Genomic DNA, 14,689 nt, shown 5'->3' with positions numbered 1-14,689 from the left:
TTCTGGCGCTTCAGGCATTAATACTGCTGGACTATTTAAGGTGGAACAGGAATATTAGCTAGCTAGCTACCAAGACATTAGCATGCCATATATACATAAGATAAAACAATATTGTAATTTTTTAACAGAGAAAATACTTTTTTGGGCGCTCATGCAGCCGTCTTGCCAGTTTTTCTTTTATTCTCATAAAACTGCGATGCCCTACCCCTAGATGTGAACATGCAAAACGGAGGGCTGAGGGCTAAGTGGTAGGGGCAAGGGGTGAAATGGGATTGAGCCATAGTGTAGACACTGCCTTTAACATAAGCTACATAAGATCCATTGTACTCATTTACACTAACAGCTACTTGATTCTAAGTAGGTTATTTATTATGGTATATGAATCAGTATTTAAGTAAGCAAGTACTTAAAAACATGTACTTGGTCTGAAAAAGATGGTGGCAATGCCAGAAACATATTTTCCAGGCAGTAAATGTACAGTGCTGATTAATAGTTTAAATTTTACATAGCAGCAAAATATGAAGGGGAATAGATGAAATGGGACACTCAAATTAGCCTTCAGCCCTGTTGATATTTGGTTACCAATGTTATCCATCGAAGAAACAGCAACATCTACAATCCTACAGTTGTGCCATATGCAAACCGTTTTTCAGTTTGCCCATCATATTGAATGGTGATTTTATGCCACCTAGTGGACTGCAACAGTTATAGTGATACTGGGCACAGCAAGCATTCAAAATCATTCAGGTCTTATAAAGTAACTCAAGTTGGTCTATTGTTTATTTAAATCTGTATGTTTAAGATACAGAGTCAAAGTTGCAGATGGATGCTATCTTACACAGGAATTAATCATAAATCACAACAATTTCAAGGGGGAATGTCTGGAAAACCTGGTACCCCAAATTGAAGCATCCACATACATAAAACTAAACTCAAATTTGCTATGTACACATACATCTTCAGTGAGTAAACATCAGTTTTAATTCCTATTTGAATATATACAAAGTGTAGCATGTGTTGGGGTCAGAGAGCTTATGTGCAAAAGAAAAATCACATCTGTTAATGACAGTTCTGTTTAATGAATTCATTGAGCCACTGTGTCTAAGGAGTTTGATGGCTGTCTGGGTCTGTAACTTTGGCCAGTTTTGTCCAGGGCCAGTTGCATGGCCCAGATGCTAAGAGGTCTCATGTAGCCCAGAGAGCGATAGATTCCCTTCTCACAGTATGCCTCAGGAGTCTGAAAAGCCATTCCTGCTCGTTCCCACACTGTCCGGTAACAACCTTCAGCAGTGTGCAGGCCCTCCTCCAGCATGTCCTAAAAGACAGAGTAAAGAGAGACAACCAGTTAGCTAACAAGTATAGCTCAAAAAGCATTTTTAAAATTGCAAGAAAAAAATAGCTAATAAACTAGTCTCAGTCTTGAGAAAATGCAGCTGTTTCAGATGAGATTATGCTAATAGTTGAGTGCTGCGGCAGCAGATGCTGATGACTTGCGCGCTTCTACGTGAGTATTTCTCTCCCCAGTGGATGATCTGCATGTTAGTGTGTGGATACTGAACACGTTAATTTGTCGAAGTAATAACGAGAACAGAGAAATATCTTTGCAGTGGTTATAGTTAGCCTGGTTTCAGCTGCAGTACCTCTGCCTACTCACTCAATCTGATCCTTAACATGTCCATGGCAAGCTTAAGGCATAAGCAGTTTTCTAGTAGTAAAATGCAATGCAACATCCAGTTGCAATACTGTTGTATTGTCCAAACCTATAAAACTCTATGCAGTTTGAACTGAATTCTGAATGAGTCTGTATATTTTCATGACTTTCCATGATGCAGTGCAGTGAATACCTAAAGAATGTGCACAGGTACTTAAATATTAGGTTAAATATCACTAGTCACATTTTGATGCCTAGAAGCAATTGTCTTCTTTAACTTCAGTACTAACCTCATGAATCATAGTAGCTGCCAATCCGTAGACTACACCAACCCAGACTTCATCTGATTGGATGCTGGAGCGATCAGGCACCCCCTCTGGTCTCATTCCATTCACAGCCCCCATCTGCCCCCCGCCAAAGCTCATCACGTTAAAATCGAACACAGATTTAAGAGCACTGCGGATCTTCTCTTTGGGGAAAGGCTGGGGAATTAAAACAGACTGCGTTTGTAAGAACACATTACTGACATAAATATCTGTGGTATAAAATGAAGCTGAAACATATTAGTTTGTTAGTTAGTTGATGCATCTTAAGCTAATAGCTGTATGATAACAGTATTAAAAGATCAGTGTAAATGAGACTGTGACTAGTCTAACACCTGCATACACTTTTAACTTTTATTCAAGGGTAAGAAAATTACAAATAGAGTTCCAGAACTAACCTGGAGCTCGCCATTTCCCAGTCCAGATGCCCTCAGGAACCAATAACCTGCGCATTGGTCAGACATGATGCTATTGGACAGGCTTCGCCCACTGCTATCATAGTTATAGTACTTGCCTGAGAAAGACAGAGCCATAGGGTACACTTCAGTGAAGAGTAATACTGTTTGGGTGACCTGACAAGCAAATCACGGTAGCAATGCCAACAATCTTGATAAAAAACATAATTTTGCCATTGAAACAGTGCTTGGCCACTTTGATGATTCGTTCTTTGCACAAATTAAACTTGTGCAAAAGAAGCTGTCCATAATTTCAGTTCATTTTAGACCAGCTAGAAACAATGTCTCAATAGATGACATAAAATACTATGCATCTAGAACAGAGGTGGATGATATGCCAAAAATACATTATCAAAATACTTGAAGATTTCTTGATGATGCACTGTCACAATATTTATTTTTTTATGAAATGTCAGAACAGCCATAAAAGCCACATTTAAGAAATACTATCAAAAACTTTAAGTACAAATCTTTTTTTTATTTAACATTTCACATACTGTGTTGTAGTAAATCTAATCAAATAAGACTAATTATGCTCTAAGTACGTGCAGTGGTCAGTACTTATAATATCCATGATACTCACAAAAGCTTACTGTAACAATTTGTGATGCAGTTTATCATAACAATACATTATGTCAAACTACCCAGCCCTAGCCTAGAATATGGAAGTCAACAACAATATAAAATGTAACTGATTTAAAGGTTCTGTCCTTGGACATGTTGGGCATCAATTTATTCTGTTTGTGAGTAAAAAGTAAAGTCGTTCAAATCGATAAACATCCATACTCACCATTCCACAGCAGCTTATCAAATGCTGCGCTGCCTCGTTCCAGGATGTCTCTGTAGCGCTCGTATACAGAATCCCTCTTCAGAAGTTGTGCCATCTTACACATTACACAAACAGAGGCTATCCACAGACCCCCGCAGTACGCACTGAAACATACACCATTGGAACTACTGGTCACATTTAAATGGTTTGAAGTCAGTACACTAAGATGCCACATTTTACTATGGGATTTGTCAGAATTACGCCTCTGAAATGGCCTGTAGCATATATTCATTTTTATTCATAACTAACCTGGGTCCTGTCACAGTCCATCCATCATAAGTTTGGTCAGCATAGCCGGAGTTCTCTATCAGCCCATCCCCATCCTTATCAAACTTCAATTCAGCCTCCATAACTGCCTAGGAATACCAAACAATGTCCAGTATGCTAAGTGACAGGTGGAATTTCTGTATTATTATGTTTTTTCTGTACAATGTATATATAGTATATAAATAAGCTGATTAGTAAGTAATCATTAAATCTCATCCTAAACACATCACTGGTTTTCATTTTAAATAAACCTGTCCAGATTACACAGCACTCTGAAGCTCACCTGACATATGGGCCACATATCCTGCAGGTACTGCGTATCTTGAGTTAGGTGGTAGTCACGGTAAACTTGTAGAACAAACTTCAAGTTTAGGTCTTTCCAGTCAGCCGTGTCATAAATCTGGTAAGCATTGGCGCGTGTCCAAGGCTCATCATCTGGTGAGGGCGACAAAAGTTGTTACAGTGTCAGAAACATGAAGTTTACACTTTTCACACAAGAGACATTCTTAGGAAGGGCAGTTAATTTTAGTGTATTACATATATAGACCCTGTCTCTGCCTAAAAAGAAACCGGACTTATTTCCATCTAATGTTTTGCATTAGGTCCATGGCCCAGTTTTCTAAAAATATCATAGGCCTCTATTTCACTCCAGAACCAAATAATTCTAACAGCCCAATACCTACACACTTAGCAACATACACTACAAAGCATTTCAAACCTGAAAGCATTCAAATAAATTCAGTTTGCTCAAATAAATAAAAGCAGTATATAATTTTAAATCCATCATTCAATAAAAATCAAATGTAAATCAATTTCCAAATGTTAAACAGCACTGCCTAACCAGCTAAAAGAGAGTAGCTGATTAGTGTTACCATAGCTAGCATGCTGCCAGCACTGCTCATCACAGAACAGATTAAATTCTGACTAACAAAAACTTTACTGACACAAATTTAGATGATGTAAGAGCACAAATTTGAATGACTGGTGTTGAAGTGGCAAAGATAAACAAAAAAAAAATTCTGTGGTGTTTTGAATTATGAATGAAGACTGCACATTGATCACAGAAATGAAACAAACTACGACAAGAGAGCTTGAACAGCGGTATGTGGACGTGCAGAAAGTCCTACACAAAGCGTCAGCCTTGGACCCCAGATTCAAAAAGCTGCCTTATTTGGGTGAAGAGGAGAAAGATGCTTTCCAAGAGGTATCACAGCTGATGGACCAGAAATTAAGAATCTTTTTGTCTATTTGTAGTGTTGTATTTTAAATCATAAATTAAATTACTGCCTCTCCATTTGCTAGAATGAATGTGTTTATGTACAGGATGACATGGTGACACAGGGTGAGGAAACACCTCCTCCCTCATCTTGCAACCAGACTACTAATGCACCTCAAGTTGAAACTACTGAAGTAGTGTACTACTGTGTACTGTTTTTTTTTTTTAATTGAAAGTGCACTTAATTAAAAAGTTATTTTGTCCAGCATAACTGTTGTGTTTTTGTTTCACTATAGAATATGTTTCTGCTCTGAAGAAGTCAAAGATGCTGTAATTTCTTTTTGGTGATGCATTCTGCCCTGTGGACCCTAGCCATACAATCAAAACCTCCAGAGAGCTAGCCCAAGCTGAATTTGTAAAGTACAGAGAGACTGCAGCTTTGAACCTAGGTGGTAAGGTATTAGAGTGGTGGAACTCATCAGTTGGAGTTTCCTCTCCTGGCAGACCTTGCTAAGACATGCCTGTGCTTTCCTAGTACAACGTGTTTCTAGTACTGCAGGTGACATTGTCCGTTCTGAGCCTAGTGTTCTGTTTACCGACCTGGGTCTCCAATGTCATGAGGCACTACATTCTGGGTCTTCACTGCTGAGCATCTACCAGTCATTAGATTCATCCTTTCTGTGGGGTCATGCTGCACCACACTGCCAGCTAGGAAAGGACAGAGAGGTAAGGATAAGGTAACGATAACAACGAGACGAAAAGAGAGATGAAAAAAGAGGGTTGAACAGAGTCGTATTGTGGGTTTTTTCTTGGTGTTTCTTCATATGTTCATAAAGTAAAATGATTCTTCTTACCGATATCATACTGCAGACTCAAAGCCAGTTTGGGCCAGAGCATGATGAGTGCGAAAGATGCATAAAAGTGCACATCATATGTGTTATACATCCTGTACTCCTGTCCTGATAACAGAGGAATACATATTAAAGATGGACATGGAAGGTATACAGGCAGTATTGTTTCCAGGAAGAGAAAGGCCTAACACTTCAGCTTGCCTCTATTTCCAGCAAAGTGCATCAGTCATCATGTCAATTAAATGATAAAGCAACAGGTCATTAGTTTAATTCTAAAACCTGGCAAAACAACACAGACACAATCCATAATCAACCAGTAATCTAAAATTCTTTAGAGATCAGAAATGATTGCCCCAGATCACATACTGCACATCTCTCTCCTGTCTACAACCAGTCTTCTTCTGTTGAATGTGCTATATGCTCTTTTTTTTTAGGTTTGATGCCAGTCAGCTACACAGCAATGGCAAGTAAAATGTACAAATACAGAGACTTAAAGCAGCTGACTTTAGTGTAAACAAATTGTTTTTCCATGCATTTGTACTGGTGCCTTTATCACACTCTGTCATTCAGTATGTACCTGTGGTACAGACTTCATATAACAAAATAGGCATTCATCTAAGGTAATTGCAACAGTACCAAAATGGTGCTAAAATAATACACCATTATTTTCAGCAAAATACTGAAAGTGGCTGTCACTCACCCTCTAAATAAGCAAAGCGGCCATACTCCTTGATGATAGGGGGCTGGGCTGGAAGACCACCTTCTTGAGGGCGGAGCCCTCCACTGACATCACAGTCCTCAGGAAGCTCCACCCATACGGTTCCACCATCCACAACAAAGTATAGCTCATTAAATAAAGCTGATTTATACCAGGAAGGAAGAGCACTAAAACAAAGACATACAAAGAGTAACAAGCTTATTCCAGCACAGACTTAATGAAATATGAATTAATTTAGTCAACCCAGATTAGGGAGTTTACAAATGCTTTACACATACACTGTAAATGCATTTTAATAAGTCAACTTATTCTGTAGTGTAGAATATTTCTAAACAGAAAAATGCAGTTACCTATCTTCCAAAATGGGTCTCTGCCATTCCTCAATGCTCTTCTCCCAATCTTTGTAGTGTGTAAGTGCATAGTGAGAGAGAGAAGGGCCTGCATCCCCGTTGGTGCCATAGTAACGTGTATATCGTCTGAACAAAGGGGGAAAAAAAACAAAATTGTGTAATTGTGAATTGTGAAACATAAAATCATAGTAAATACAAAGTCATCCGTTAGTGAAGCAGCCCCACACAATGCTTCCATTATTACAGACAATTAAAATAAGAAACTGCAAGTTGAGTATGGTGCCAATCCTTAAACAAAGGTATGTTAATTATTTTAATTGCAAACATTGCCTGTGGCAGTACAAAGCATCAAGCAGACCTAGCCAGAAATTCCTGATCGAAATATCCTGCATTATGTGATTGTATATTAGTGTAAAAGGGTGTGTACCTCATGTGTTCCTTCTCTCTTGAGCCAAAAGTCATTTTTGGCATATCCCAGACCAGACTGAACTCTACACAGTTGTGTCCTTGAGCAGCCACAGAGCAGCCCACAGCCAGTGCCGCTGCCACCTTCTCTCCTTTTTGTGTGGGAGGGCTGGGACCCTTGGGTGAGTCCAACCGGCCATTGTTAATGAGGTCACTCCACAGAGCACTACAGGTGCCCTCTGGACTGAATGCAGTCTGATAGCTGATCTCTCTGTCAGACTAAAACACAGACAAAGCATAAAACTATGGAATTGTTAGTGTTTTTTGTAGATTATAGTAAGTGAAGGGGAATTTCACATATTTTTTCTACATAAATAAATACTTAAGATAATAAATGAAGTCACTAAAAGAGGCTTCATGTGCAATGCATAATTCTAGAGAAATCTGGTTTACTCTTTTTCTCCATTACTATAAGAATGTATATGCTCAGTCTGGACAAAGTCTGGACATTGTTCCAGAGTACATGAAGGCTCCTGGTTTTGGGCTAACTTCAGTCTTGCATATTCTTCATCTATTGTTTTGTTTATTCTCTCCCCTGCTAGTCAACGCTCAGCAGACACATTTCCGCTCACATGAAGATATACAGCATATACAGTTGAGGACAGACCATTTGTTTGTATTGTTCTCTAGAACTTGATCGTCTTGTTCTATGAGCCTGTGTGCCCTAGCAAGTCACAACTGGTCTGTTCGTACAAGTTTCAATTTAATGGTTACAGCACTTACTATTGACTGTGTCAGTTCTAGCAAGGTAGATGAGCTGACGTGTTGGAAATGTGACATCCTACAAATGCCACACTAAGCCACTAAGCTCTTTATTACAACCAGTTCTACTGACCATGTTTGTCTATGAAAATTGCCTGGTTGCTTGTATGTTTTAATGCACTTCACAGCTATGGGTGTGGTGGAAAAAGCCAAACCCACTAATTGTGTCAACATATTTTTGAACTTGCTGTATATCTGTATAGTTTGTAGCCATAAATCTTTAGAATCAGTCAACTCTTATAATTGTCTGACTTGCACAAAGAAACTTGAGCCCACAGTTCATACAATCATGTAATGCAGTGCATGTAACCAGAGAGATTACTCTTTGCATGTTTCACATCATACTCAAGGTGGCTGAAGGTTGTTTCATGGCATAGCATTCATGCTCATTGTCCCCGAGTGTCCCGATTGTAAAGGTGTGTCACCTGTTTTCGCGCTGCCAGGCACAGAGTGTAAGGATTCACAGGAGTGCAGTGGTGGAGTAAAACTCCAGACACAGACTCTCCCTCCTTTTCCAAATTGAATGGTTCATTCCAGTGACCCCCGCTTTTATCGTCTTTGTGGCCTGACCCATTGACCATGGTAAACATGATGGAGACATCCAATGCATAGTCATTCTTGTTCTCTATATCCCACACAAATACAGCAACAGGAAGGCTGGAGTCCTGCAAACAAGGGTGAGAATTAAGATATAGAAAGATGGTGGTTACAGTGTATTAGTGCTTTATATATATATATATATATTTTTTTTTTTTTTTTTTTTAATATGGTATAGTTTAAATATTTTGCTGAATATTTATTCAGCTTTGTCATTTAGACAGAATAAATTAAATGCTATAGTTTAACCGCTGATAAATGCTTGTTGTTTTCCCCTGATAAACATTAGCTAGCTTTGTGGGTAATCTAATTTAGTAATGAACAATGTTACAACCTGCTGTAAGCAATCTTGCCAGAGAAGTTTTAGAAGTGCCAAGCTAGGGAGAAAAGAGGACCGTTGTATGTTTTCTCACTAAAACTGCTACACTGTTTCATAAAAAAAATCGACAGTAAAGTCGGTCAACAGCTTAGCCTACACCACTCAACTACCATGACGTCAAACATAGGCTAATTTTTCCCTGACAGTACCAGTTTTCATGGGACTGCAGCAAAAACAGTAAATAATGTATTTCATGTGAGATAAGTGGCCTGTGATGGACTGACGACTGTCCAGGTTGTTTCCTGTCTTCAACCCAGTGAATGCTGGAATAGGCTCCAGCACTCTCTATGACCCAGAAGGATAAGTAGCTTAGAAGATGAATTGATGGATGGATTTATGTGACAAAGGTCAGCTTCCCATGAACACTGGTAACCATCTCATAGAATAGCTGAAGAATCTGTCTTCCACTTCTCCATTTCTGTTTTTGTCATTTATTTGCCCGTGTAAACGCTTATACCGATTTATCTGCAATTGGCTCATATACTGATTTATCAGTCGGGGCCTATTTTGTTTAAGTTTATTTAAAGTTTTATTAACACTTATTGTGCTAGTATTTATTCTCTGCTTTACATCTGCAGAAAATAAAACTATTTAAAACCAATGTGCACAAGTTTCTGCTTACCCCAAATATAACCTGCCATTTAGCAATTCAAAGATTTTTTTTTTTTTTTTTTAATGTTGCTAACAAGTTTAGCATTGTGTAAGTTGTATGTAAGTTGTATGTTAGTATGTGGTAATTTTGACAGGCAGTTTAAAAAGTACTAAGGATGGTTACCCTTCCTGGATCGGGGCCTTGTCATGGAGGAAGGGCTTGCGTGGTCTTGGGATCTTCAGAGCTAAGTCGTCGGGAGCAATATGCTCTTTTTAGGGTCTCCTAGGTTGAACAGGTCTGGAGTGAAGACCCAGACTAACACGATCCAAAAAAACCCACCATGAAAAATGGGCACAGAACAATGTGTACCCTGCCCGGGATAGGGTCACCTGGACCTACCCCTGGAACCAGGCCTGGGGGTAATATCCCCCAGCAACCGCCTGGTGGCCGAGCAGCCCACGTAACCTAACCGCCTTGGCGGCCGAGGCCCTTGCGGCAGAAACTGGCTCTTGGCACATGGAATGTAACATCATTGGGGGGAAGGAGCCGGAGCTGGTGCCTAGTGGAATATTTGACTGTTGGCAAACACCACCCAGTAATCAGCTAGTTACCTTGTAGTCATGTGGAATGACAGGTGACACCTGCCTGCAGGTGAGCGTGACATTCTGGCCAGGCAGATGGTAGACGGACCAGGCTCGAGGGTACAGCGCATGGTAAAAGGCATATTCGCCACAGTAACCCCAGTTCCAGCCCTGCATCGTGTGAGGGTGCTCAGTGGACAACACCTGCTGGTAAATTGTCCTACTGTCCCTACGAAGACACACTGTAAACTGAAAGAAAGAAAGAAAGAAAGAGAGAGAGAGAGAGAGAGAGAGAAGGAAATGGCAAGAGTAATGAATAGTGACAAATACATCTGCTAGAACTGTACAACGTCACATTCGACCCTAGTCTATACCTTCACATTATACAAAAACATTTCCAGAAATGAAGGTATTATACAAAAACATTCATTAAATTATAAAAATGTTATAAAAAAGATGTTCAGAATTTTTCTTTGTGAACTGGCATCTATTTTAAGTTATCAAATGATCTCAGTAATGCTCTCTAACAGTGAGAGTTACTGCAGTATTTATAACATGAATAATTCAATTGTGTAGTTCCCAGACTTGTGTCTAATTGTTTTACTGGTTGTTTTAAGATTTTACGTTCTTGAATGCAGATGTTCTCCATTCTTCTTCGAGTTGAATGTGCACTTGGCAAATGCTTTTGTAGTTGTCAAACTTGATTATTTGACTGATGTTAAAATGTCTATGATGATGAGCCTTACCTGGTCAGCAATGACTGTTTTGTAGTGGTACATTCCTGGGTTGAGCTGCCACCGACAAAATTCTCCCTTCCATCCACGGGTAATAGTACCTCCCCCGATACCACCAAGAGGTGCACCTACGAAAAGGATTGTGTATGATTGTGAGCAGATGATTATGATGTGCTGAGATTTTCTGTATGTTCTTCTAGACATTTGTACAAGCCTTACCATAAATTTGCCTGAGAGGCAATGCTCGAAACATGTCAATAAAGGGTGCCTTCTTTTCCACCTGCGTTTTCTTGTACCACCATTTTAGATACCTGCACATACAAACATGAAATATTCTAAAAGATTCTGACCATAGGATTAATTCGACAATATTTCGTATTCTCTATCACAGATGGAAATAAGTGTACTAAGACCGTGGTTGATATATGAGAGAGAGAGCAAGAGAGAGTGAGTGACAGTGTGAGAGTGAGAGTGAGAGAGAGAGAGAGAGAGAGCAATTGCCATGACAGTGAGTCACACATTTGAGTTCAAATAAACAACCGTTCTTTCCTCTCTCTTCTATCCATTTTTGGATGGACACGATACTTTGTAATTGTGTGGATATAGTGTAGAAACAGGTCTTGGATCCATGATAAATTCTTCTAGTCATGACTTATATGTGCAGAAGCCACTTCATTCATTTTCTCCCTGTCTCCCCCTCCCCCACATTTTCATTAAAAAAAAACTTAAATATATTGTCCCACATAATATCTCTAGTATGCAACTCAAGATTCACCACTTCAAAATCTAAGATCCTGTTAAACTCCAGTTTGTCCTTTTATAGTCTCTTGATGTTTCCCACACTCTGCTTCTGTCTTTATAAATGCGTACGCAGCTATTTGTAGGACTGTAGCACTCAGCACAAGAGCTGCTGGAAATAGAGGCCTTTGACAAACAGAAAAGAGCAGACTGCATTATGGGACTGGGGGATAAAGCCGGGAATTGTTTCTCTTTGGCTAGGGTTAGCCCTTTTTTTCACAGATCATTAACCACCCTCCTTTCCCCATTTCCTGCTTTTCAGTGTTCAGTATCTGAGAAACCGTAAAAAACTGGTCTCAGATCTGTGTGAAAGGGCAGATTCTACTAGCTCTGTTTGTTGGACTTGGATTGGATTGACAGTTCTGTTTTAGTCTTGGTCAGTGTTCATGTTGTCCTTTAATTTTACTTGGTTTTAATTTGATTTTCAATAAGTGCTTTATTTTTAATAGCAGATTTTTCTGCTATATAAAATTGTGTGTTTGTGGACCATTTCTATAGAGAGAGAAATACTTTTTTTTGTTTTTTAAGCAGGAAAAAAACTGTTACAAGCTGTTGTTGACAGCACTGACCATATGGTTTTGATACGCCAGTCATTTGGTCATAACCCAATGCAAGGAATTCTTTGTAATGATGTTAAAGCAGCTGGTGTGTCTTTATGTAAAACTAACAGAGTGTCAGTTCAGTGGCTGTAAGAAGAATAAGTCTGTATATGAAGAGGGGTCTGACCTCAGCTTTGTCCAAAATTTTAATATTATGTATGTGAACAATGAAAAAGAAAGTATGAGATGGCCTTGAAATGTGGATCCCAAGTTAAAGTTGACAGTGGACTGTAAATCCACTGGTGTCTGAAGACAGTTCAATCTTTAACAAAGAACCAAAGTATTACTTTGAACCACACCAAGAGATTTCATAAATCTTATAGCATATAAATAGGCTTCATGTTGCATTGAAGAAGCAAATACATCCCTATAGTGATTTGTGTAAATTAATGGAACATCAGTTCTGAAACACAATCTTTGTCCTTCTTGGATCGAGCACCAGTGTTTAGACAAAGTCTGCATACTGTATGCATACTGCATACTGTATAGTAGGCTCAATTGCAGATGTCCTAAATTTGTATAGTGAATACTGGAAAACTACTTACTCATTTTGGAATCAAATGGAGTGGATATTGACTGGTTGCAGAAAACACTCACTGAAGCAAAACAACTATGTGACAGAACTATACTGATGCCTGGTATGTACAGGTCTGTACATTTGTATGGCTTATTGGGAAGAACTGACAGATTGAGAGTCATTGTCACAGTGTTCAAGCCATAAAGCTCTTAAACTAGATATTCACAGTGTTTTTGAATCCAGTGTCCATAGTTTGATATTCCTCTCGAAGTTCCTGACAATATTCTGATAAATCAAAGGTTGATCTTTAAAGATCATTGATCAAATAATTATTGTAATAGCAGTTATCCTAGGCAGTCATGTTTGTACATATAGTTACGCAACCTTGAAGTTATGTAACAGACCCAGATTTCCCAAAAATTTTTTTTTAAATTCACAGCAGTGAGTTTTTCCAGTGACTTTATGAAAAAGCAGAATCTCTCTAAAAAAAAAACAAAAAAAAAAAAAAAACTATGAGGTGAGAACTTGTGAAAACAACTGCAGCATCTGGGAAAAGTATTTAGCCTGAGGACACTGTTACGAAGACATGAACCTCTTCAACCCAGACAGGGAGGGCTTATACCAGTCCAACTTGTCAGACAGTGTTGCATCTAGTGGTTAAGGCAAGTTCAATATTATAGGCAAAACTGCCATAATTTACATTTTCGTTTCAGACATGCAAAATCAGTGTGTAACAGTTGTTGTTTCTGAAGTATTTCACTGAACTGTACATGGCCCAGACTGAATACACACATATCCCTTTCCCACAGAGAACCTCTGACACCCGATCCCAGCAAGTTCAGCAGTGAACACACAAATTTGCTGCAAACTGTAAATACCAGCTCAGGCTTCCCCCTGAAAACAAGTAATGAATGGAGGCTGCTGGCAGTGATTTGTAAGACAAGAAAAGTGTAAAATGATAACTTACTGCTGTAAGCAACTGCAAAGGTTATGAAGCACTAAAAACTGTTTTTTATTTGCAAGTCCACAGGTGCCTACTTTCTAGGTACTGAAGACAGTATAGCAAAACAGAGGACATGTGTGTATCTGTTATTTAAAGACTACAAAAACCAAGTGTTCTTGCGCTGCTCCCCTGTTGTGACCTAAAATCAGTGATAAGGCACAAACATCTGAAATAAACTAGGCTTTAATATGTTTCAGTGGATCACTTTAACGCTGCTCCAGGACTTAATACAGAGCAAACAAAGCCTTTCATGGAAAAGATGTATCACCGAAATGAATGCCACTTTTCCCAAACAGAAAACTTTCTGTTCTGTTTACCTGTGGTTCAGCTCTGTAGTTACATGCACTACAGCAACAAAGAGGAAAGACAAGGGATCCCTTGTAAAGACTGCCATGGACGCTTGTCAAACCATGTTTACATGGGTTTCCTCGTTACCCACCTGAGCCCTAAGCCAATGTGTTTGACTATGTCGGAGAGTGACACGTTTTTGGCCTGTAGCGGTGTTCTTTTCTCCTTGAACTCGTGGGCCAGACAGATCCTCCATCCATCTTTTGGCACCCGGTACCCGGTATCAGAGGGCTGATAGCTGGCCATAAGCTCGGCCAGTGAAGTGCTGTCGTTCAAATCCATGATCCGGGTATCACCCTTTCGGCTGCACTGAGCGAATGACAGGCGCGCTTGTGCGTAAAACCAACTCCCAAAACTCGTAACAGGTCTTTACAACTGGACTTGTACTTCGCCGTTGATGGCCAGTCAGCAATACTTAATCCCAGCTAGTTTTCGTTCACGGAAAAACCGGACATGAAGCTTGTGACAGCTCCCAGATGGCCTCTCTCAGTGCGCCCGTGCTTTTATAGCCCCATTAAACCATATAACCTGCATCAGAGCCTTGATGTGGTAAGGACTGTCCTACACTGTACCGGCTAGTCTGCATGTCGCCAGGCGCAGCGCGAGTCAGCTGTGTTAACGTCTGGTTAAGCTTAAGCTAGATGCTAACAGTAA

The 14,689-nt window shown here is 39.5% G+C and overlaps 1 protein-coding gene across 1 annotated transcript; it reads right to left on the bottom strand.

Annotated features, from left to right (window-relative positions):
- Window positions 1–762: 762 nt before the first annotated feature.
- Window positions 763–14,317, bottom strand: gba2 (glucosidase, beta (bile acid) 2). Its single transcript, XM_017718780.2, has 16 exons — window positions 14,127–14,317; window positions 10,990–11,081; window positions 10,783–10,898; window positions 10,067–10,285; window positions 8,313–8,552; window positions 7,088–7,344; window positions 6,661–6,786; window positions 6,293–6,477; window positions 5,596–5,700; window positions 5,342–5,449; window positions 3,809–3,960; window positions 3,508–3,614; window positions 3,220–3,362; window positions 2,373–2,488; window positions 1,942–2,133; window positions 763–1,315 (listed from the first exon to the last, which is right to left on the bottom strand). The coding sequence occupies exons 1-16, from the start codon at window positions 14,315–14,317 to the stop codon at window positions 1,085–1,087; spliced, it is 2,580 nt and encodes an 859-aa protein (XP_017574269.1). The 3' UTR covers window positions 763–1,084.
- Between the last annotated feature and the right edge of the window lie 372 nt (window positions 14,318–14,689).

Source organism: Pygocentrus nattereri, chromosome 2 (genome assembly GCF_015220715.1).
Source record: "Pygocentrus nattereri isolate fPygNat1 chromosome 2, fPygNat1.pri, whole genome shotgun sequence".
In the NCBI taxonomy this organism is placed as follows: Eukaryota; Metazoa; Chordata; class Actinopteri; order Characiformes; family Serrasalmidae; genus Pygocentrus; species Pygocentrus nattereri.
This window is presented reverse-complemented; position numbering and strand designations above follow the sequence as displayed.

Excerpts from the sequence above, each read along its gene's own strand:
- gba2 (XM_017718780.2), bottom strand. The coding sequence starts at position 14,317 with ATGGATTTGAACGACAGCACTTCACTGGCCGAGCTTATGGCCAGCTAT. Across the intron at positions 5,701-6,292 it reads CCGCTTTGCTTATTTAGAGG|GACAGGAGTACAGGATGTAT; the intron begins GTGAGTGACAGC and ends CTCTGTTATCAG. Across the intron at positions 2,134-2,372 it reads TGGGAAATGGCGAGCTCCAG|CCTTTCCCCAAAGAGAAGAT; the intron begins GTTAGTTCTGGA and ends TTAATTCCCCAG.